Source organism: Corythoichthys intestinalis, chromosome 7 (genome assembly GCF_030265065.1).
Source record: "Corythoichthys intestinalis isolate RoL2023-P3 chromosome 7, ASM3026506v1, whole genome shotgun sequence".
NCBI classification, from domain to species: Eukaryota; Metazoa; Chordata; class Actinopteri; order Syngnathiformes; family Syngnathidae; genus Corythoichthys; species Corythoichthys intestinalis.
Window position 1 is genome coordinate 28,119,388 of NC_080401.1, and position 25,423 is coordinate 28,144,810.

The 25,423-nt window shown below is 39.0% G+C and overlaps 1 protein-coding gene across 2 annotated transcripts in view; it reads right to left on the reverse strand.

Annotated features, from left to right (window-relative positions):
- Positions 1 to 2,104: 2,104 nt before the first annotated feature.
- alg6 (ALG6 alpha-1,3-glucosyltransferase) overlaps positions 2,105 to 25,423 on the reverse strand; it is a 38,722-nt gene continuing 15,403 nt past the window's right edge. The window contains exons 12-15 of one of the 2 annotated variants that reach the window (XR_009063832.1): positions 21,213 to 21,281; positions 15,029 to 15,221; positions 8,009 to 8,267; positions 2,105 to 4,945 (exon numbers count right to left, since the gene is read on the reverse strand). Coding sequence is in view for 1 of the 2 variants with exons in the window: in XM_057840842.1 (XP_057696825.1) it covers positions 8,070 to 8,267; positions 15,029 to 15,221; positions 21,213 to 21,281 (460 nt within the window). In the remaining variant the exon portion in view is untranslated. Of the gene's footprint in view, positions 8,268 to 15,028; positions 15,222 to 21,212; positions 21,282 to 25,423 lie in introns of both variants that reach the window. The other variant, XM_057840842.1, reaches the window with a different exon arrangement.

Here is a 25,423-nt window from a genome sequence, read left to right on the forward strand (position 1 = left end):
TTGATTATTTTAGGCACATATTATCCCTGCAGCAAAGCAATTCTTGTGATCCAATCTTACAATGGTGAATGGTGGAAAGTGAATAGGGCTGATTGTCAGATGGCAAGCTTGTTTTCCGACAAGGTTGTTAGAAATTATGTTCATTCGTTCCAGTAAGAGAGCTGAACATACATGACGCATTGTGAATCCACACCCCAGGAATGTCACATTTTTTGTCACATGGTGAATCTGTGAAATTATCTGTTTTGCATGAACCTTGTTAAAACAACAGACGTCACAATGTGAAAGCCGATCACAGCGGGCTGCAACTGGCAGTCTTTGTGTTTTGAGACACACATTTTAAATAAACAAACTATAATTCAAAGCTACTGGAGAGGTCTGGCCTCTCTCTGTCGAATCCTGAAACGCGACCAGCTGATATTGATGGTATCATTGAGGAAAAGCTACTCGAGACTAAAAAGGATATTTAAAATGGATTGTGGGCTGAATGAGGGGAATAGAAGTGTAAACGTCTTGAGGTTAATCTGAGGTTCATGAATGTCGTATCCAACTGTTGGGTAAATTAAAGAAAGCAATGTCTTGAATGCTTTTAGATGAGTTTCTGAGTGCAAATTATAATGTCTAATATGAACAATGCAAATATAATACTGGTACACAGGCAATTTGCTTTTGCCACTTTGCAAACATCAGAGCAAAAAGGAGACAAGGCAAGACTGTAGAGAGCCAGAGGATGAGTGGTTAGTATGCCCCCCCCCACAGTTCTGAGATCAAGGGTTCAATTCTGGGCCCCAGCCTTTCTGTGTGGAGTTTGCTTGTTCTTCCCGTGCCAGCGAGGGTCTTCTAATAGTTTACTACAATACCTTCATTGCACGATACGTTACTGTCTTTGTTGCTATTTTTCCCACGCGAGATCCACTCCGAACTTTTCCGCCCACTTGCTCGCCGCCAAAGATCGGCCTCATCATATTGTACTCGTTTTTTTACCACCGCGACCTTCACCCCGCAATGCTCCCCGCCATCTAAAGGCACTTATGCCTGCTTGGTCACTAGCAAAAGTCGCCTTCCTTGTCTGGTCTGTGATTGACTTATGTTTAAAGTGAGTAAATATTTTATTTTTGTATAATTGAAATAGCAACGCTTGGTGTGATTTTTAAGAGGATTGCAGTCCGCGTCTCTGTGATGTGACAGTCACAACATGCATTGCAAACGCCCTCAAGCTTCCGACCGACACTTACTCCACCGACGGTCAATAAGAGCAAAGAGTATGCAAATTAGCACCAATCAGTTGCATATTAATAAGAATCTGCAACTTTGTAAATAGAAGAGCGCAAAAAACGTATTGACCATTTTAATTAACATTCATCATTTGTTGTTGCATCTAGCTTGAGCAGACAAATTCAGAGTAATGTTGCTGAAAGTAATTACAGTCTCAATGTGAAAATGAAAAAGTGCTCAACTTCAGGCTATATTTTCATATGAGATGAAACTCACATTGGCGTGGCTCCCAAATCCATGAAAATATTTATACCTCTTTAGACAAATCCAAAGGGGTGCACTGTTAGAAGTGCTTACAACCATTCTTTGACAATAACAAAAGTCTCAGCAAGCATTCTAAAAAAGTCACTTTCAGTGAACAATCAAGCTTTGAGCAGGCATAAATCCTCAGGGTATTGTTCCTGCATTACAAATACCCAACATGCCTGTATCTGCTGATGACTACAAAATTGAAAAAGCACAGCCCTAATAATTCTGAAGCAAGTTCCACACAGCAGCAGCAGCTATTGATTATTTGTGTGTGGTGTGAGATTTGGAAAATTCAATTAAAGGAGTTGTGCAAAGGATTCATAAATTCAGCGCCTCCTGTCCGTATGGAGACATGGTTATGTTCTAAATCAATGCAGCACTTCACAATATATTTTCGTTGCTACATAAAAATAAATAACATTTAAACAGTTCTGCTTCTACAGAAACAAATTAAATGTTCTCTGAAGCTTTTAGCTACAATTAAACATGAAATAAGCACAGGATGGTAATTTGTGTTTATTGACATTTTTGCCTGTAAAACAAAAAGATCCTGTATTTAATTAATTTTGAGTATGGAAAAAATGTGGGGGAAAGGGGATGGCTCAGCAGTGTAAAAATTGATCAGGCTATAGATGGGCCACAGAGGGAAAGATTTGTATGATAGCAGTAATGGGCTGTATTGAAAAGAGGACTCCTTAAGATGTCATAAAATCCCATCACTTTTTCCCGCGTGGTGGGCCGCAAGCCCAGAAAGCGATGGGTCGCGGGCACATCAATCCTTGGAGGCCTCATGGACACATGCCACCTGTCCACTGGGAGTTTTATGCTTTCTGATTGAACACGCTGCTGTAATTAAAGCGGGGAGTTGTATATTGGGCTGTTTTGGTCCAATATACAACCAACTTCGATCGGCGCGCTGGATTGCATACTGTGCAATCTTCAGGTAGGATTTTTGATTTAGTGAATGGCTTTTGTTTTCAACCAAAGGTGCAAAATACACCAAACGGTCACAACGTTAGGCACACCAGCAGATTACAGCATAGTACAAAATTTGCCTTATGAATAATACTTCTCGGATTCGATTGACAGCGTTACCACCGAAAAGAATACATACATCGCTTTTCAGGTAATTATGACCAACATTACAAATATTAAAACTGGGCTTAAGTATTCATCAGGTTGTATTCATAAAAATCACATAATATTTAATATTTTTTTAAGCCGTTGTTACATTATACACATCTTGAAAATAATCCTTTTGCCAACATTTCAGACAGTGAGGAAAAAAGGGGGAGAGAACCTTGGGAAGCCATAACAGTTGGAAGGGGATCCTTTAAGGATGAGTAGGCTATTATGGTTGTCAAGTGGGCTACACTATTGACATGATATGAAGAATATACAAAGTTTTTTTGTTTTTGTTGAAGATTTCCGTCTTTTTAATTACCACAAAGAAGGGTAGTGCTTAAGAATTCTTAGTCTCTCATCGACTAAAGTACATTTATCCACTTAATCTCTAACTGTACACGTACTGGATGAGTGAAGTTCCTATGGCATATTGAAAACTGTTCTTATGTTGGATTTATACTTGGCAAACATTCCCTTTTGACAGTCTGGAGTGTGGAATATGACTGGGTGCAAAAGGGGTTACGATCATGTTTTCTTCTCCCATATTCCCCAGGTTTTTGTTTTGCAAGGAATCCTGGCCGCTGACAGCTAATGGAATTGCTCTTCAACTTGTGAAGCGCTGTCTATGAACCTGTCAAGGTAAAACTGGAGATGGATGTCGAGCGTACACTGTCAGCGGCGAAACTGAAATGTCTCGCATGCCGTCATTCGTTTGCCCATGAAACGTCTGCGACGGATAGCGGCGAATCATTTGCCGCGTCTATCCTCTGCCAGGCAACTGACAAATTTTGATTGCAAACAAGAACCCCAATCCGGCGACTTTGTGCAAATAATGTTCTTTCCATCAGCAAATGTCGTCTTATTTGTGGCTAAAGATGTTGAAATCCTGCCCACCCCTGCAGGTTAACACTTTAGAAAAGTAAAAGTGTGTGCGCGGGATCAGGTTTGGGAGCGTGAGGGAGGGCAAGGAGGTTGTTTGGTGGTCTTACGACACAGTAGTCTCTTTATTTGGCGGCGCCTGGGAAGTCCGAGGCCTCGCGGCGCACGAGTCGACCCAAGCAACAGCTGCTGTTCACAGCAACATTTCCTATTTCTGCCTAAGGTAGATCATGTAACTCTCACTTTATCGCCCTTAGAGGCCACATGAAGGACAAAGCTAGCTAACATAACTAATGTTTTCATTCAGCCCCTTTCAAAGTGTCGTATGGGTTTCCAATGGACTCGCAAAGTGTGAGTGACAGTGTTGGTTCCTGATTGGGTCAACACCCCGAGTTCCTTGTGAACACTTCCTTGATCTCCAGTCAGCCAGTGTTCCAAGAAGGAATATAGAATATACCGGAAGTACTCAGTGATACCCTGAATATTTATTTCTAATCTGAAATGACTTGTGATGCAGCATCAAAGCAGTGGTTGACCTTATTTGTTATTTTGGTAACAAATATTTACTTTTCATATTTGAACCAAAAATTGAAACAGCACAATCACGAAGTAATTTGCTGCCTGCACTTCGACTTTAAAACTTCAGTATTGCATCTGTCTTGCATGTTATTTGTTTATATTGTCTATATTGACGAAGTATCAATTGTAACATTTTAATGGATTTTATATATTTTTTATACATGTGATTTTTTGGTGTATTACTTTATTTTCTATGTTCTAAAGTAAAGATTAAAACAAGATGTTTTGTTTGTTTTTACAATTAAGTCATTCATTTCCATTGGTGGAAATGGACGTCCAATTCTTTACGACTTGGAAGGATTCCCTGCCAACCCTCCCAGCCAAAATGGATTGGTTGTTCCTCACCAACAATTGCCATAAATGGGTTAACCATAGATGTTATTTTAGCCATTTAAAACACTTATCAGGTAATCAAGTTACCTGAAACACCTTTCAGTATGACGCAAAATTTATAAAATACTGGAAGGATGTCTAGAATATGCAGTAATTTCATTGTTTTTTGTGTACACCAGTTATGCACATTATTAACACTCAGTTTTTCAAAAATGTGATTAGCCACAATTAATTCATGATTTAACAGGGCCAGTTACTTTTTCCACAGAGCCAGTCAGCATGCAATTGTTTTTTTTTGTTTTTTTTGTTCCTCTTAAAAAAAGCACTATTAAAAACTGCATTTTGTTTCTTTTATTAAGCAGAATGAAAATAAAGGATTTTGAAAAATACAATATACTTACATAATTTACCTCCCATTCTTATCAACACTACTAGTATTTCCCCACAGGCTGTGGAGGGTTGAAGAGGTGGCAGCACTCAGGATGGGCCACTAAGTCAATCTCTCCTGAGACAAGACAGAGACATTGCTTGGGTGGCAACGTGCAAAATGACGTCAAAACGTTTGTATTAGCATGTCCAAACAATGTTACAAAAAAATTGACAAACTTAAAAAAGACATAAAACTAAAAATGTTTCCCTCAAGGTATATAAAAAAATAATGACATCCAGTGTCGTTGCAGTAAAGTTATACTTTCACAAAGATAATATATTGTTAAATAATAACTTTTTTTCTTTCCAAAATGTCTGATATGCGGGTAACGGAGGAAAAGCAAAACATCCACCAGTCAATGAGTCTCCACATAAATCTGAGCCAGTCAGTGCCAAAAAAGCATGTATACAACTGTTATTAAATGTATCCAATTTTGTCCCCATTATTTCAAAGGAAAAAAACAAAGTAGATCTTGGACTCCCATGTGGACCCATTATTGGCCACTGGCTCCAGGCCTCTGATGCTCCACACCTCTCACTGACCTGCTAACATTTATAGTTGTAATGGGTTTTTTTTATGCCCATGTCATTAACTCAGAGAAAGATTGGAGAGTGGAATTGCATGTACCTTTTTCTGTGGTATTTCAAGTTTATAGCATTATGCCCAGATGTCACCTTCCATCATCTTTTTTAAGGCCCTGTCGTGCTGCTGGTTTTGTGTGAAATGTGCAGGTCTTATGATCCAGTGGTACAATGTGGTGCCAACGACGTGAAATAAATGTTTAATAATGTTGATAAAAAACTTTGGAGAAGTGTTGGTGACTAATTATTGGTGCTGTGTAGTCCGAATAGGCAGTAGTGGTCTTGTAAAATAAATTTGGTTTATGTGCTGCTCAGAATTGTATAATTTAATAAGGTTATAAACACGGCGTCCAGTTCGGGTTGTTGGCAAAGTTTTTTTGTTTCCTGATTAAAATATTTTCATACAAAAAGAATTGTATGATGTGTTTAAAAAAATCTCAGCACCACTCCAGTTTATAAGAAGGTGACATAAAATTCAGCTAAATATAATTAACTTGATGAACTGTCTTAACAGTCCATACCCCATCATGTTTTGCAATAGCATAGATACCAATGCTTTTTACACTTAGAATGTTACAAATCTTTTGTAATCTGCCCATTTCTGACAAAGCTGTTATGCACCCCCCCCAAACACACACCATTATGAAATAGTGGGGATAACATAACTTCTACATTGAGATTCAGTTTAAAAAACCCTGACTTCCAATGAGCCGAAATTTGCAGAGCGGAATGAGGGCTGGTTCATTGCCAAAGACACATCTTTCCAGAAACGAACACACTTCATGGTAGCAAAAATACCTTTATGATTTAAAAACATCCTCCATTCTTGATCCTTAGGAGTATATACTGAAGCATGTCACCAACATGTTGTTATGGCACCTGGGAACTTTCAAATTGGGTGTGGAATGCATGTTCCCTTAAATATTAACAGTTTGTGACAGTAAGAGTTACGTTTATTAAAACAGCTTTGAATTAACAAAAAGTGTGTGAGTGATAATGACTTCCTAATATGGTTATTTTAACCCATGACCCATGATTATTATAACCCTTCTGCATAACTTGTTACAATACAAAGACTGTAAAGCCTCAGCAGATGTAGCATGTACTGCACTGCATCATCGTGCAATGCATTTTAAATACAGGTAGTCCACGGGTTACGAACGAGTTGCGTTCCTACGCTGGTAACGTAACCCGAATTTCGCATTAGTCGGAATTAACCCTGTAAGTACCCCTAAATACCCTCAAAATCTCAAACTAACTATCCAAAAACATGTATCATACGTCATTGCTCTGTCCTTGCCAAGACCTAGCTGGACAGCAAGTTTGCTGACCTTACTCAGCTGCTCATGACATCAACAATTGCAGAATTAAACTAAAAATGAAATTAAGGTAATTTAATCTTTGATAATTCAAAGCTACGTTTATATCTAGCTGTTGATACAGCAATAATTATCCACACAAACGATTAGCATCTATTAGTTTGTTACGATCCGCGAATGCGGAATACAAGATTGGACCCAAGAGCAGACAACAATTGACGGGATGCGTACAAGGGTTTATTAATACGACCAAAACAAAAACACGCAATTGCGGGAAAAGGGGGAATAACAAAAGGGGTCCGTGAAAAGAGGTCGATGGGGATCAAATAACACTAAACTATGGGGTGAGCAGTGAGCCAATAAGATAAAAATAACCATACTCAATACCTGCACAAGGTGGAAGAATCAGCAAATGAAAAAACAGCTGACGAACAAACTAAAAAAAATCCATGGAGCCTCGAAAGCACAAGTGTCGAATGGCGATCAAGTAAATATCTCGGCACCGTTGTCTTGGATCGCCGGCGTTTATATACTAATGTTGATTAGCTTGATTTAGCTACAGGTGCGATGTCGGAAACGCCGACACAGCCGGCTCTGTAACAAAACAAAATCTAACCAGCAGCAGAATGTGACACAGTTGGCGTCCGCACATAAACTCGCCCCAGGTAAAACGCACAATAAACAGTACAAAAGGTGTTATATACAGGTGTTTCCTCTGTGGATGCTTCACAAGCAACAAATGTGAGCTCAGGCTTCCAGCTGTAATCTTTGCCCATTCTTACACTCTGCTGCGGGATGCGCTTCTTTGTGTGTGCGCTCTTCCTCGTGCGCTCTTGTTCGTGTGCGCAAATATCTTCTTTTTCATCTGCATATGCGCTCGTACCCGCGTTTGGAAGTACTGCCTGCTCAACGCTTCATGCGCCAAAAAAAAAGCATGAATTACAAAACAAAAATCAAAATTATTTAAAACAAACAACAATTTGAGACAAAATGGCGGATGAGACTCTGTCATCGTTAAGTTGAAATCACGTAAGTCGGGTAAGTTGTAACCCGGGGACTACCTGTATTTTAGTAGCTCTATTTACTAGAGGGGAAACTATTAAAAATGTCCATTATCCTCTACAGTGCAATCCTGCAGATCATTGTTGGATATTAAACATTGATGCTCTTTAGGCATCTTTTCGCTTTAGCATACAATCGCGATGAGTTGAAAAGTTTTTGTAAAAGTGAAAACATACCTTTTGTGCAGCACTGGATCATGTGAGTCAATATAATATGGATCTCCAGTGTTTGCTGCATTTATTTGTTCTTCTTATGTCTATTTTTACTTGGCTGTTCACTGAACTGGATGACGTTGAAGTAGACAAATGTCCCCAAGAAATGAACAAAAGAAAATGTGGACACTAGCACAGGAAATAAGTCGGGCAAATGAGGTGGTGGGGAGAGAGTGATGCTTGCGACGCTCAAACAGCCCATGGCAAAGATGCTGATGTAGAACTGAAAGGCAAAAAGAGGGATTGTCAGTGGTGAAATGGAAACAACATAAAAACATTTGTTATTATGTTTAGTTTGGTTCCTTGTTTGCATTTTAAGTTTGCATTTTCAGTTTGGTTCACTTACGTACTGTTCCGGTTTTGTTTTATGCACCCTAACCTCAGAAAATTTATCATTAGCACAAGAGAAACACTGCATGCGGAATCGGAGTCCTTTGGGAGTTTCCGCACGGACACCTTAAGTGTCGAACACTCAGTAGTAGTTCCAGTGTTTAGTAGTATAGACTTTGCAGCATGTTAAGTGTTGTAAATTGCAGACATGACAAATGCAAGCAACGAGCTTGAGCTAACAGACCATCACTACTGTTGGGCTGGCCCGCCTGGAGCAGCCAGCGGCGACGGGCCGCCGGCTTGAGAAGCTACCACCAGTGCCAGTGCGTTAAACACTTTTTGACTTTCTTTAAATTTACCAATGGACAAAGGCAAGTGGATAAATCCATAGTTATGTCGACAATTGCACAGTTATGTTAACTCACTTAAAACAGCATAATCAGACAATGAATGTTGATTCTCCATGTAAAAAAATCATCTAGAAATTGTCACAAGCAGCAAGTAGATATCTTTCTCCATCCCAAAAACTTTAAAAATGGCAAATTAAATTTGTCATGTTCAGATTGTTGCTGCTAAGGATTCAAAGCTTACAATTTTCCTTGTTTATTCATAATTTTAAGATTTTATAATTGTAACAAGTGTTTATTTTGTTTTAATATTATGAACTTAGAGTGTAATATATTAGAAATGTCACCCGAAAGGGTCAATTTTATATTTTTACACAAGTTCTTTTGACTATATATATATATTTTTTTTTTCTTAAATCAATTTAAGTATCCTTTTTGCCCACCTTTTTTTGTACCAGAAACAAATTTGCCGAAACTGAATGTTGTGAGGATAAGAGGAAAAGAATGCAAATGGAATGTACTTTTGGGTTAAGCGTCACATTGCCTGCCTTAATATGGGTAAGCGAATTGGAGGAGAGGAACAAGGGAAGCGACATAAAATTACGCTCAGTGCCAAAATGTGCAGGCAACAACTTGTGCTAACGAGAACTTTATTCATCACAGAAGTAAAACAATCACTTACGCTGTACCAACACTGTTCTAACTCTTGTGAACATGGAGGCATATGCTACACACAAAGTATTTTCTGAAAGGGTTGATTAATACAAGTATTATTTACACTGTATATAGTGTACATGCACTCTATTTAGAATGTTTAGACTAAATGCATAGACTACGCTAAACTACTCAAACATAATGTATACAATGATGACTAAACAGAACCAGTAACGCCACAAATTGGCTCTTGGTGACCCTACATGGCCGCAAATTATAATGGCTTAAGTTGGAGCCTCCCTGGTTATTGATATTTCACTGACCTGATTTTGAGGACAACATTTAACAAATGTAGAAATTTCCCTCAATATCTTCAAAGGATCTATGGAACTAAGCCAGAAAAACTTCAGGATTTTCAGTCACCAGCGAGCTTCGTAAAGAGAGTCCGTCCCAAATTTCTACCAATTCTATTAGTAATAAAGGCAAATTCACTCTTAGAAACATGATGTCAGACTAAATAGAAGTATCTTATCTGTGCTGCAATCCAATCTCCAAGAGCTTCAGGCAATACCTTGGATCTCATGTTTTGCTTGTTTTTCTAATAATGTCACAGCAATAGAGAAACCGTATGTTTAAACCAGGGGTGTCAAACATACGGCACACCTGGAAGTGGAAGTGGGTGGAACAACAAATGTATTGTTTGTTATGTGCAGTTAAAGGAAAGGCGAGGCAAAATTATTTGTATACAGTGCCTTGCAAAAGTATTCGGCCCCCTTGAATCTTGCAACCTTTCGCCACATTTCAGGCTTCAAACATAAAGATATGAAATTTAATTTTTTGAGTCAAGATTTAACAACAAGTTGGACACAATCGTGAAGTGGAACAACATCTATTGGATAATTTAAACTTTTTTAACAAATAAAAAACTGAAAAGTGGGGCGTGCAATATTATTCGGCCCCTTTACTTTCAGTGCAGCAAACTCACTCCAGAAGTTCAGTGAGGATCTCTGAATGATCCAATGTTGTCCTAAATGACCGATGATGATAAATAGAATCCACCTGTGTGTAATCAAGTCTCTGTATAAATGCACCTGCTCTGTGATAGTCTCAGGGTTCTGTTTAAAGTGCAGAGAGCATTATGAAAACCAAGGAACACACCAGGCTGGTCCGAGATACTGTTGTGGAGAAGTTTAAAGCCGGATTTGGATACAAAAAGATTTCCCAAGCTTTAAACATCTCAAGGAGCACTGTGCAAGCCATCATATTGAAATGGAAGGAGCATCAGACCACTGCAAATCTACCAAGACCCGGCCGTCCTTCCAAACTTTCTTCTCAAACAAGGAGAAAACTGATCAGAGATGCAGCCAAGAGGCCCATGATCACTCTGGATGAACTGCAGAGATCTACAGCTGAGGTGGGAGAGTCTGTCCATAGGACAACAATCAGTCGTACATTGCACAAATCTGGCCTTTATGGAAGAGTGGCAAGAAGAAAGCCATTTCTCAAAGATATCCATAAAAAGTCTCGTTTAAAGTTTGCCACAAGCCACCTAGGAGACACACCAAACATGTGGAAGAAGGTGCTCTGGTCAGTTGAAACCAAAATTGAACTTTTTGGCCACAATGCAAAACGATATTTTTGGCGTAAAAGCAACACAGCTCATCACCCTGAACACACCATCCCCACTGTCAAACATGGTGGTGGCAGCATCATGGTTTGGGCCTGCTTTTCTTCAGCAGGGACAGGGAAGATGGTTAAAATTGACGGGAAGATGGATGCAGCCAAATACAGGAACATTCTGGAAGAAAACCTGTTGGTATCTGCACAAGACCTGAGACTGGGACGGAGATTTATCTTCCAACAGGACAATGATCCAAAACATAAAGCCAAATCTACAATGGAATGGTTAAAAAATAAACGTATCCAGGTGTTAGAATGGCCAAGTCAAAGTCCAGACCTGAATCCAATCGAGAATCTGTGGAAAGAGCTGAAGACTGCTGTTCACAAACACTCTCCATCCAACCTCACTGAGCTCGAGCTGTTTTGCAAGGACGAATGGGCAAGAATGTCAGTCTCTCGATGTGCAAAACTGATAGAAATATACCCCAAGCGACTTGCAGCTGTAATTGGAGCAAAAGGTGGCGCTACAAAGTATTAACGCAAGGGGGCCGAATAATATTGCACGCCCCACTTTTCAGTTTTTTATTTGTTAAAAAAGTTTAAATTATCCAATAAATTTTGTTCCACTTCACGATTGTGTCCCACTTGTTGTTGATTCTTGACAAAAAATTAAAATGTTATATCTTTATGTTTGAAGCCTGAAATGTGGTGAAAGGTTGCAAGGTTCAAGGGGGCCGAATACTTTTGCAAGGCACTGTATTATAATTCAATACAAGGTAAGTTAAAGGCACTGTCCAGTCATTTTAATGTTTTTCTTTTAAATACATGAAATATGTTTGAAGGTGAGTGCTGAAAACATGGGCACAAGAGGAGAACAACAGAGTGTTCTAGCCAGAAACTATTTTTTGTCTGGATTTTTTTGGCGGGTCGAACATTAAATCGGGTGTAGTGACATACCTGGGTGTTGTCACGTCCTGCTTTCTGGCCCGACCCTACCACTATATAAGCCTAAGGGTGCCGTCAGTGGCTGCTGCCGTATCTCTCTAATCCCATCCGGCACACTAAGTCTTTTCTTTGTATATAACAACAACATGGTGACAAAAGTGGGATAAAGGCAATTTTTTTTAACTGAAAAGGAGAAAAACAGGGGGGAAAAAAATTCTCCCCTTCTCAGGCTTTAGTTACACTGGCATCGACTAACAGGGCATACCAACTGTCCAATTGGTCCTACTTATAGAATATTTGGCCAAAATTATATATCAGTACAGCCCGGTTGGGATAAGAGTCATATTAATGAGGCCCTTGAAGCAAAATATGTGGTGACACTCCTGGCATAAACAAATACTGCAAAGACGTTTTCACACATTCTGATTGTGGACAACTTGATGTAAACATTCATATTGGTGGGTGGAAAAATTTTGTGAACCCGGATTCTAACAATACAGTTCATAATAGTAATATTTTGTCATTTGTTTACAATGGAGATTTAAATAATATTGTGATGATTTAACTGTAGTCTATGTCTTAGGGTAATTTAGTTTTGTCGTATTTGAGCGATTTTTACAGTAAACACCAAGTACAGTGTTAACTGACAGCGTTTTCTTGTGATGCCTAATGATGTATTCTTACATTGTGCACTGTTGTTAACCTTGAAATGTCAGAACCATTACGAAGTGAGGATCTCCTGTGCAATACTTGACATTTTAAAGAAAGACTCCCTGACATAATAGATCATTGTTTTGATTGTCAGTATTGCTGGATATCTTTCTGTGTCCTTGTGTCCTCTTTTAAAAAGTTTAGTTAATTTAGTTAGTTTTGTAAGTTAATGACATTTAATCACCACACAGTTTTATGTGATCATGTAACCATGAAGAAAGTATTTTCAACACACATCAAAAAAGACCTGGCACCTCAGGCTAAAAACTAACTGTTGTAATGTGACTATGATTTATCCAACCAAGCACTAATTCAATTTACCACCAGAGATGCAAACAGCTGATGGTGGGAGTGAGATCACTTCTATGTCTATTTAAGCTTTATGACCCCAAGATAAATCAGTGAGTACGATCGAGGAAACACCTCATGCCCGCGCCCAACCAACCAGCCCAAACCCATGAAACACTATCACCATCACTCGCTATTTATGCTGCTTGTGTAAATAAATATATCTAGGCAAACGTGTGTTAATGACACACGCTATAAAAAGACACCTTCTCTTAATCTCTGACACCCTACCTACCAGTGCCCCTTTTGCTATGGGGCTGTCCCTGCAGTCAAGACACTGTGAAAAGTTAAATGAATCATTCTTGGGTTGGAAGAAGCTTTCATTCCCTAAAGAGCACATAATAACGACAACATAATCTTTCTTTATAAATAATGTAAAGTATACTGCTTTCTTCCAGTGCAATTAATAAAAGCATTAGCTATGTATGCTGTTTTTTCTGTGATGAGATCACTGAAAACCAGTGTTGTTAATAACGGCGTTACAATATAACGGCGTTACTAACGGCGTTATTTTTTTCAGTAGTGAGTAATCTAATTAATTACTTTTCTCATCTTGGCAACGCCGTTACCGTTACTGAGGCGGGAAAGGCGTGCGTTACTATGCGTTACTAAGTTGGTTGAATAAAAAAAAAGTCTGAGAGAAACGGACTCACGGGGACGAGAGCAGAGCAGGAGTGGGGAAGACGCCGTTGCAAACGCGGTGCTAGGTGGCTCCATTAATACCTGACTGTAGCCTACAAACTACGCCCACATGATAGGGTAGATATCACATATTATAGAACTAGATGCAAATGATAGACACGGCTGCATTGGCAACATGTTTTAAGGACTACATGCGTTAGTAAACAGCCGCCATCTTAAAGCAGTAGACCTCTCAGGAAGGCTCTGTTGTAGAGATCCTTCCTAGCGAACCTACTTTTTTTTTTCTTTTTTTTTTTAATCTAAAATGCTCCTAAATCGGCAAAATCTTGACTTAAATCTATCTTTAAATGATGAAACAGTTCTAAAACTTACACATGTTGAAAGTAGACAGAAGGGAACTAATGCAATAGCGGGAGCAATTTTAACAACTTTAACGGTTGATTCACAACTTTAAATGACTTCCACACACAGCAAAGGTTACTATATAGTTATCGCAATACCCTTGTGTCTAGTTAAGTGGAGGGTAAAGAATTGGGCTAGGGCCAATTGTCCCAAAAACCCTTTAAACTTCATATTGTGTGACCTTTTTTTTTTTTTTTTTTTTTTTGAGAAAAAAACAAAACATGAAAACTATCACTAGTTACTTTGCCAAGTAACTAATTACTCTTAAATTCAGGTAACTGAGTTACTAACGCAATTACTTTTTGGGAGAAGTAATTTGTAACTGTAATTAATTACTTTTTTAAAGTAAAATTAACAACACTGCTGAAAACACAATGGTTTACTCATGTTGTACTGCTGACAGAGAAAAACAGTTTGGTCAGTTTGGACAGTTTTCACCGGATTCCGATCCTCTGAAAAATGGCGAGATAACCCCGATTAATGATCACGTGATCGGATCGGGACATCTCTAATGAATACAATGTGGTCATAGTGAGTCAACCAGTCTTTCCAAATAGAGCTATTCAAGTCATCTGGTGAAAATTCTTCTAGCTTTAATATCGCAATATAACGCAAATCCCCAAAAAGTCGCAATGTCCATTTTTTCCAAAATCATTCAGCCCTAATTAAAAGGAACTTACAATTCACCTGGAACCGATACACACCTTAGAAGATAGCAATTTGAAGTTGCCAATTTTACAACTGATCAAAAGTATTGTAGCCTATGCCTGATAGGCGTGTTTGTCTAAAACTTACCAGATGGAGAAGATTTCTCAAAGAGATAAAACTAGAAAAACAGCACTTAGGGGCAGAAACCTTGAAAACTGCCAAATTGGTGAGACACACAAATATCTGGCAATTCTATCAACCAAACTGTAATAGTGCCCAGATTCTATTTCATCATTTTGAGTATTCTCATGTTATTGCAACATCGGGCGATACTAACCTTCCATTTCAAAATGCAAGCCAGGTCCATTCTGGGTAGGAAGAACAAGAGCTTTTGGAAAGATCCCAATCCAAGCTCTTCTTCCGAACAGTGCTCTAGTGCTGACAGCAAATAGATGCTGAAGTAGACAAAGGCTAACGAAGTCACAACATATGGCACCAGGAGACCGTCCTTCAGAAACAGAGGCAGCATGCTGCTCAGGTGAAAATAGGGCAGAAAAAAACAATACTGTTTTCACATCATACTGTATGTTTGTGGTTGCTTATTGTCAGGGGTGCACATAAGTGGTCCGCATGCGCGCATGCGTACTGGACGTAGACAAATGCGCTGGCCCTCAACGGCTTCCATACGCTTTTGCGTACCGATGGCTGACCACTGTATTTTTGGCCCTCAACGGCTTCCATACGCTTTTGCATACCGATGGCTGACCACTGTATTTGCGGCGGACACGAGAAAATAACTTCTCAAAATTTTGAAGAGGCAGGCCACACTGAGTAATTACTTTAGTGATGGGACGAAATGAGCCGAGGTTCCGAAGCTTGTGTCGAGTAATGGGAGGGGGGTTTCCACGAAGCTTGTAGCGAGGCGCGCTTCATTTCGGCAAAACCCGGAAATGATGACGTGGGAAGCCTCGCCGGCGGCCGGCTGAATCTCGTGAGTGCTTCGGAAGTGATCCAACGTTTGGCGCACATTGCAAAAACAGGACAGACTACGGTATAAATTGGTTGCAAAACGCAATAGCGATCGCCTGTTATCTCACATTTTGTGGATTTCGGGCTCCTGTACTTGTTACATCTGTGCGCAACAGTGCAACCAGTGCAATCTTTTTTCGAGCCTTGTCCTTTGCTTGCGATGGAACCTGCGCGAAAAGAGCGATCCTCCCCTGTATTGGAACATTTTTATTTGATTGCTTTCAATAAGGTAAGGGAGAAAAACTACTTTAATATAAATGTGAGTGTGTGTGTGTACCTATCTGAACCAAACATCAACAGAATGAACAATCCATTAGTGTACTGGGAGGCACAAAACAATACCTACCCAAATTTATATAAACTGGCACTCACATTTCTCTGCACCCCAGCTTCATCTGTGCCTTGTGAAAGAATATTTTCTAAAGCTGGTGAAATATTTTCCAAAAAAAAAGAAACTGTTTAAAGCCAGCCACTGTGGGAAAGCTATTATTTCTAAATAAAAATGAATAACAAATTACCCTTAGCACTTGTTGTATTTTGTTCACATACTAAATTACTAACACAAGCACATTCATATCTTTGTCTTAAGCAAATAGCCATTGAATTCTTAACAATGTTGACCTCTTGGGCTTCTAGACCACTTGATGGCGCCATAGGGTAAATGAAGCACCATGAAGCTTTGCTACATGTGCAAACCAATTGGCTGCAAAGCTTCATTGCTTCATGAGGCTTCATTTGGCCATCACTAAATTACTTCCGTGTTCCCCCAACCCCGTCAAAAGACAGACAGACGACAGAGACGTCACCGGAGCTACCGAAAAAAAGGACTTTTGCTGAAAAGTGGCTACAGGAGGTACCATGGCTAGAAGCAAATGATGCTCGCACGGAAATGCGGTACAAAATGTGCCGTGAGAATCCCAATGTCGCCGATAAGAGCAGCGCATTTTATGTAGGGTCAAAGAATTTCAGCCATCCAAACTTTGAAAAGCACGAAAAAAACAGCATGTGGAAATTAAGCAAACTATCGATGTCAAACAGGACCCCACTCGCCCTATGGACAAGTGGCGGAATAAAGGTAATGAACAGCGACATGCACTGACAAACGTGTTTTTGCTCGCATTTTACAAAGCTAAACATGCACGTTCAATGAGGTCTTATGAGGAGGATATCCCACTTTTAAAAAGGCTTGGAGTTAATGTGGGAGCCGCATAATGCCCTTTATTTTGAATTGGTGCTTCTTATTTCTTTACATTTCACTTCAAAGTTATGGCAATTTTGTTGTGCCAGTTGATGTTAATCAAGCATTAATTGTTAATATAATTAATTAAAGTTAATTGGCTCTAAGTAAAGCTTGTCATAAATTTATCGCATCAGGCGGGTCGGCTCTCAAGCTCAATGAGGACCAAGTCACATCTCCAGGTCCTCTGAGAACCTGGGCAAAAAAATTATGTGCACCCCTGCTTATTGTTATGATTAGTTGAACCATAATAGACGACACTGGTAATGTTTACAGTGATCCCTCGCAACTTTGTGCTTCAAACTTCGCGCCCACAGTCTATCGCGGATTTTATTTTGATTAAAAAATGAAAATAAATGAATACAGATGAGCTGTCCCGATCTGATCACTTAGTCTCACTCTGCTCATTTTCTTGGTAAAGCAGTGCACTGGAGTTGCTCATTGAAGTTAACGATGATTGACAGACGTTAAGGTTTGCTCTTGCCAGAGATACCTGGAAGCCGAAACTTCAAAGCGCCACATGCGTCAATCATCGTTTAACTTGTTAAACAGTTGCTGTGGCAATTCATTGTGTGTAAGTGAGCAGCTTGACCGGATTTGAGTGGACTCACTCAATGATTATTCTTGTTTATAAAAAAAAAAATGGTGGGACAGTAACATGTATAAAACTTATAGTTATTACATTTGAAGTGGCCTAAAAACAATTTATTAATATATTACGGCTGTCAAACGATTAAAATTTTTAATTGAGTTAATCACAGCTTAAAAATTAATTAATCGCAATTAATCGCAATTCAAACCATCTTTAAAATATGCCATATTTTTCTGTAAATTATTGTTGGAATGGAAAGATAAGACACAAGACTGATATATACATATAACATACTTTACATAAGTACTGTATTTGTTTATTATAACAATAAATCCACAAATGACATTATTAACATTCTTTCTGTTAAAGTGATCAACGGATAGAAAGACTTCCTAAAAGATGTTATAGTTACAAGTGTGTTAACTGTGTGAGAATAGGGCCTCATTACTACAGACTGAAGTGCTTTTCTTTTTGTGAATTTTTTATTTTTTTTGAGAGATAAGAATATTAATTTTGTTGTGCTTTCACTAAATTATACTTATGTGTGTTGTGAAGGAGTTGCCGAAGCTTATGCCAATAAACGGCGCGGTCCAAAGAACGCCTGTGTCCACTCACCTTTATAACATATATATCTCTGTACATATCTTACCCAAAATACAACGAGACACATAATTGCCACTAAAAGAAAGAAAACTTACAGAATTTGCGTGGAGCACAAATAGCACAATGTAACAGCATAAACGTCTCACAACTACTAATTCTCCCACTAGTAGAAGGAATAACATTAGTATGGAACGGCGCTGCCCCCAAGCGGCCGGTGGCATTCTCTTCACTCTTAATGTCCATATACGGCGTCATTGTAATCTGTTTGAGGCAATGCGTGAGCGGGTCATTCAGTGCATGCTTTAATTGCGTCAAATATTTTAACGTGATTAATTTTAAAAATTTATTAACGGCCGTTCACGCGATAATTTTGACAGCTCTATAATATATATATAATTAGGGCTGTCAAAATTATTGCGTTAACGCGCGGTAATTAATTTTTTTAATTAATCACGTTAAAATATTTGATTGCGTCATTAATTGTGTCAAATATTTTAACGTGATTAATTTAAAAAATTAACGGCCGTTAACGCGATAATTTTGACAGCTCTATAATATATATATATATATATATATATATATATTAGGGCTGTCAAAATTATCGCGTTAACGCGCGGCAATTAATTTTTTAAATTAATCACGTTAAAATATTTGACGCAATTAACGCACATGTCCCGCTCAGACCGTATTCTGCCTTTTGGTAAGTTTTACAGCAAGGCTTTTTGTGCTGCAGCACAACAGCGAACTCTTGTGGTCGCTTTGCGACATGGTTTATTTTTTTCTTGCCAGTTCATATGGCTGCACGACGTCTCGGGCTGACGCCTACGTTGTAATGTTGTGCTTATATGATCCTTGGACAAGATTTGTCCGTAAGTATGGTTGTTGTAAAGAATGTACATATTATGTTAGTAAGCGAAATGTTCTATTTTTTTTTGTATGAGACGCTTTTTGTTTAGTGAACCTGTATAGCGTGCTAAGCTAACGTTGTTGCTAATGCAATGCTTGTGTACTTTTTTTTGTAGTTTTACGACGGTCTAAAGAGGACAATGGTTTGAGGCTATTTTATTAATAAATCAGATGAAAAAGGAAGAAGTCTGATTATTAAGGCGTCGTTCACTAGCTGTCTAGCTTTGGAAAAAGTAGACGCTTCAGAGTGAGGACAGCATAGACAGATTTAAATGACAGTAGAGTGAAATGCCCACTACAGTCCTTATGTACCGTATGTTGATTGTACAGTGGGGAGAACAAGTATTTGATACACTGCCAATGGATTTTCCCATTGGCAGTGTATCAAATACTTGTTCTACCCACTGTATATATCCATCTTGTGTCTTATCTTTCCATTCCAACTATTTTACAGAATATATATAATTTACAGAAAAATATGGCATATTTTATAGATGGTTTGAATTGCGATTAATTACGATTAATTAATTTTTAAGCTGTAATTAACTCGATTAAAAATTTTAATCGTTTGACAGCCCTAATATATATATATATATATATATACACACATATCATTTAAATTGTTTTTTAATTAAAAATGTCTTATATGTATCTCTTTCCAATTCTAAATCTGAATAATTACATTGAACACACGCAAATATATAATTTATTTTTAGTTATTTTTTTAGGGGGGGTGGGGGGGCGCTACTTCGCGGTTTTTCACTTATCTCAGCGGGTTCCGATCCCCATTAACAGCGAAAAAAGAAGGATCACTATGTATGTCAAGCATTCATTATGTCACTAACGTTCACAAATGTTTGCTAAGTGCCACAGCTTTTATCTAAGAGGTCCCGTAGTAGTATTTTGTCCATGAGAGAGAGATAAGCTTTGTATAAATGTCAGAGTTATCTTAGTTTAGCAGAGGACCATGGACAAGAACAACAGTTGACTCATACTAAATCGCACAACAACCCAACTAAAAAAAAACCTCCCCATTCTCAACAAGCCACTCATTATTTTCTTTCTGTTAACAGAAAAAGCCCATTCAACAGCTAAACATTTTAGAAACACATAATCAATTTAAACAGACTGGTTACATTCTGTCCTTTCCCTGTTCAGCTCAAGCATTCATTCAGTCAATTAAACAAACAAAAGATGTATTTTTTAGATAATAGACCCTGGAGAGGATGCACATTATGTCCATGTCAGACTGTACTAGGAAACTGGAGAATGACCTCCTGTCCCTATACAATGCACACTTAGACAGCAGGCATTCTGACTATGTAGGGTAATCCCCATGTAGCCTTATACTAAACCACACACACAACAATTAGAGCTGCCGGAAGAATTTAACAACAGCTGGTGAAAGTTGAGGAAGCACCTGAAACGCTACTTGTCTTTCCAAAAGCAGTGCTCACCTTAACCAGACCATTGACATTTTATAGACTACTGCTATGGCATTTGCCATTTGATAGTTATCAGATTATAGACAATAAAAGCCTGTAAAAATAACAGTTAAAACCATGTGTGAAAATGAATTGATAGATTTATGTGGACTGATGAATTTGTACCAGGTCATTAAAAATAACTTTTGCAATGAATGACATAAGTCTATTATTTATAGGACCTGTTCTTCTGGAAAATATTTACATTTAAGCCAAGCATTGACTTTGACTCAATGTTTACAATTTTGTTTTGGGGTTAGCACAGGCCGAGTGGTTAAGAAAGCCACCAGCCCAATAATGGAAAGAAAACGACAAAGCTAACAAAGACGCAATGAGGAACATACACACACACAGCAATCGTCTTGTGATCCAGTGTGTCAATAACTCTTGCAATCCTAAAAACTGATGGGTTAACTGCATGCATGAGGACATATTGTGTATTAGCTTTCAAAAATACATATCTTTATGCGTTAGGGTTGATATTTTACTCTTTAATGGTTAGTTTATTATTACAATAGCAATAGAATTGATAAAATATTAAATTAAACTACATTCTCATTCCACTCATCACCCAAAACAGTACAGGACAACTACAAATACCAAAAATACAAAGAAAAGACTACTCTGTATTTAATTTGTAAGAAGTTTAGAAGTCAACATTTAGATATACCTGAATGAAGAAGCTTGCAGAAACCAAACCGATATTAGTGGAAGGTCATTCAGGAAGAGACAGACAGGCCTAAAATAGGAAACAGATAAGTGGGTTGTCATCACTGTTAAACACACTACAGTATACAGTAGAGCCGATTGGAGGCGTTGTTGGGTCAGCATCAAATGTATACTTAGGGCATGTGTTTGTAATGTTAAAGCTAATTGCATGATGATACAAGAGCTACTTGTATTGGTCACTCATAACAGCAGATTTACCATAATAGTTAAGAACTGTAATATTGTATAAAGTACGATCTTGAGTGAAGTACAGACCTCTAAAATGACATTTGTAATAATAGCTACCAACGAATTGCTGCTATGAATGTGCAATCGGCGACAGAGACTACTTTCTTCTTAAAAGCAGCAGAGTAACTTTCCCTTTTCCTCGACACTTTTTCTTGCAATAGTGATGGTTCAGCATTTCTGCCATCTAGTAAACAAAGGGGCCGTTTACATGGTGTCGCTCGGGGAATACGACACATTTCATGTTACATTTACACGGTTCCGTCTTGGTTCCGCCTTCATTCGAACGATGTCGCAATTCCACGTGAAAAACAATGTATTAGTCATGTCAGGCCCTAGAGGACAGTGCACTTTTACAAGGCAACAATCAATGATGCACTTCCTTGACAAGAACCTCCTCAGCCCGGAAGACAACATACCTGCCCACTTGAAGCAAAGGGTTCCATGTGTTTTTTTTCTTTTGCTTCAAAAGGCACAAAAACGTGAACATAAAATATATTTAAATCCAAAATATTATAGAAAACAGTAAATTAAAGCCGACTTTCCACCATATTTGCTGTTTTGAATGTTTAGTAGCAGCGACTGTGGATGCCCAAAGTGACGTGTGCGAGTGCTGACGTCAGTGGAGCAAGAGCATTCCAGTCATATGGTTGCAGAGTGATCCCCGCAATCGTATCATTCCGCTTCCGGAATCAAAAGTTTGCGTCATCGGCTTCCGTTTTCACAGTCACCATGTAATGACCAGGTCATTCGGTAAAATCATAATTGCTTCTTGATGTCGCAGCATCACCATGTAAACGGCCCCTAAGACACTAAAGCTGATGACGTGTCACGTCAAATGGACATGGATTATGAAAATGTATATATATATATATATATATACTAGCAGTGCAACGGTTTGCGGTTCAAAACCGAACCGTACGGTTCGCCCTGTATGGTTCAATACGCCTTTATGAACCGCGCCTTTTTGGTTTTGCAATTACAGTAATTTATTCCGAACGCTTGTGGAATGAATTGGTCAAACTCTGTGTGCCTGTGTGTTACGTGAAGCGCAGCTGTGAAGAAATTCCCGCCCGGCGAGTAAATGTCCAATCGCTGTCAAGCACCTGTGTAATAGGAGCCGAGTAACGCCCTCTCTCGCTCACGAGCGAGGTGAACGTGAAACAAGAAAGAAAACAAAAAAAGTTATGGCGAGCGGAGGAGTCGACAGACCGATTTTTAAGGAGGCACCGGCTTCTTTCAAATCTGCGGAGTGGCAACATTTCAGTTTCCCCGTGGACTACAATGCAGACAGAGAGAAAATATTGAAAAAGAAAAAAAAACAATTTGCAAGCATTGCTTAGCGCTTGTTCCCTATGCTAACGGCAACACTTCTAACATGACTTGGGCACCTCAGCCTGGCATCACCCACAGACATCGCTTTCTCAGAGCAAGACAACCCCGAAGATGACACCAGTGAAAACACTATAGAAAAGGCGTTCCAAAAGCCTTACAATATCAGGTCAGAAAAACACAAGAAAATAACCCACGCAGTGGAGATGTGCATTGCAAAAGACATGCAACCATATTCCGTGGTTGAAGATGCGGGCTTAGTTAATTTAATTGCAACGCTTGACCCGCGTTATGTTGTTCCCTCACGGACATATTTCGCCAACAACATAATCCCCGATATTTATGAAATGGCACGCAAAGCCATCGAAGATGATTTCGCGAAAGCACATAGTTTCGCCCTGACTGCTGATAGTTGGACGTCCCGTGCTACAGAGTGCTACTACCTAACTGTGACGGTCCACTATAATTCATACCTGTCAAGTTGTACGGTCTCGGCGTTATTTGTACAAGTGAGCACTGATTTTTAAATGTGTACGCCGTACGTTACGTTCAAAATCTGCACGTTTTTCGTGCATTGCGTTTTTTTTTGTTTTTTTTTCATCCGTTTGGATTTGGTCACGCGTTTGGTTTGTAGCAAACGCGATGCTAGGCGGCTCCAATATTTCCTGACTGTGGCCGACATCATACAATCTACGCCTAGATATCTCATGCATATAGAACTACATGCGAAATGACACACGGTAGCGTTAGCAAACAGCCGCCATTTTAGAGCAGTACACTTCTCGGCAAGGCTCTTGTAGTAAACCTTCCGAGCGAACCTAAGCAACTTTTTATCCAAAATACTCCTAAATCGGCAAAATCTTGACTTGAGTCTATCTTTAAAGGATGAAACAGTTTTGAAATTTTCACATGTCGAAAGTAGACAGAAGGGAACTAAGGCAAAAACGGGAGCAATTTTATCAACTTTAACGGTTGATTCACAACATTAATAACCTCCAAACATAGCAAAGGTTACTATGTTTTTGGGTTTGTTTGGGTTTTTTTTTTAATGAAAAAAAAACATGAAAGGTATCACCAGTTAATTTGCCAAGTAACTTTTTTACTACTGTGTGTGTATTTCAGTAGTCAGTCACTACACTTGCCAAAGAGCTAAGAGGCATTTTAACAGTCGAAAATGTTTACAGTTTAAGTGTTTATTTCATTTTTTTTTAAAGTAAAATAAAGGCAGTTTAAAAAAAAAAAAAAAAAAAAAAAAAGCAAACCGAAACAGAAACCGTGATCCCAAAACCAAGGTTCAAACCGAACCGTGGGCTAACTGAACCGTTGCACCCCTAATACAGTGCCTTGCAAAAGTATTCGGCCCCCTTGAACCTTGCAACCTTTTGCCACATTTCAGGCTTCAAACATAAAGATATAACATTTTAATTTTTTGTCAAGAATCAACAACAAGTGGGACACAATCGTGAAGTGGAACAAAATTTATTGGATAATTTAAACTTTTTAACAAATAAAAAACTGAAAAGTGGGGCGTGCAATATTATTCGGCCCCCTTGCGTTAATACTTTGTAGCGCCACCTTTTGCTCCAATTACAGCTGCAAGTCACTTGGGGTATGTTTCTATCAGTTTTGCACATCGAGAGACTGACATTCTTGCCCATTCTTCCTTGCAAAACAGCTCGAGCTCAGTGAGGTTGGATGGAGAGTGTTTGTGAACAGCAGTCTTTAGGTCTGGACTTTGACTTGGCCATTCTAACACCTGGATACGTTTATTTTTTAACCATTCCATTGTAGATTTGGCTTTATGTTTTGGCTCATTGTCCTGTTGGAAGATAAATCTCCGTCCCAGTCTCAGGTCTTGTGCAGATACCAACAGGTTTTCTTCCAGAATGTACCTGTATTTGGCTGCATCCATCTTCCCGTCAATTTAAACCATCTTCCCTGTCCCTGCTGAAGAAAAGCAGGCCCAAACCATGATGCTGCCACCACCATGTTTGACAGTGGGGATGGTGTGTTCAGGGTGATGAGCTGTGTTGCTTATACGCCAAACATATCGTTTTGCATTGTGGCCAAAAAGTTCAATTTTGGTTTCATCTGACCAGAGCACCTTCTTCCACATGTTTGGTGTGTCTCCCAGGTGGCTTGTGGCAAACTTTAAACGAGACTTTTTATGGATATCTTTGAGAAATGGCTTTCTTCTTGCCACTCTTCCATAAAGGCCAGATTTGTGCAGTGTACGACTGATTGTTGTCCTATGGACAGACTCTCCCACCTCAGCTGTAGATCTCTGCAGTTCATCCAGAGTGATCATGGGCCTCTTGGCTGCATCTCTGATCAGTTTTCTCCTTGTTTGAGAAGAAAGTTTGGAAGGACGGCCGGGTCTTGGTAGATTTGCAGTGGTCTGATGCTCCTTCCATTTCAATATGATGGCTTGCACAGTGCTCCTTGAGATGTTTAAAGCTTGGGAAATCTTTTTGTATCCAAATCCGGCTTTAAACTTCTCCACAACAGTATCTCGGACCTGCCTGGCGTGTTCCTTGGTTTTCATAATGCTCTCTGCACTTTAAACAGAACCCTGAGACTATCACAGAGCAGGTG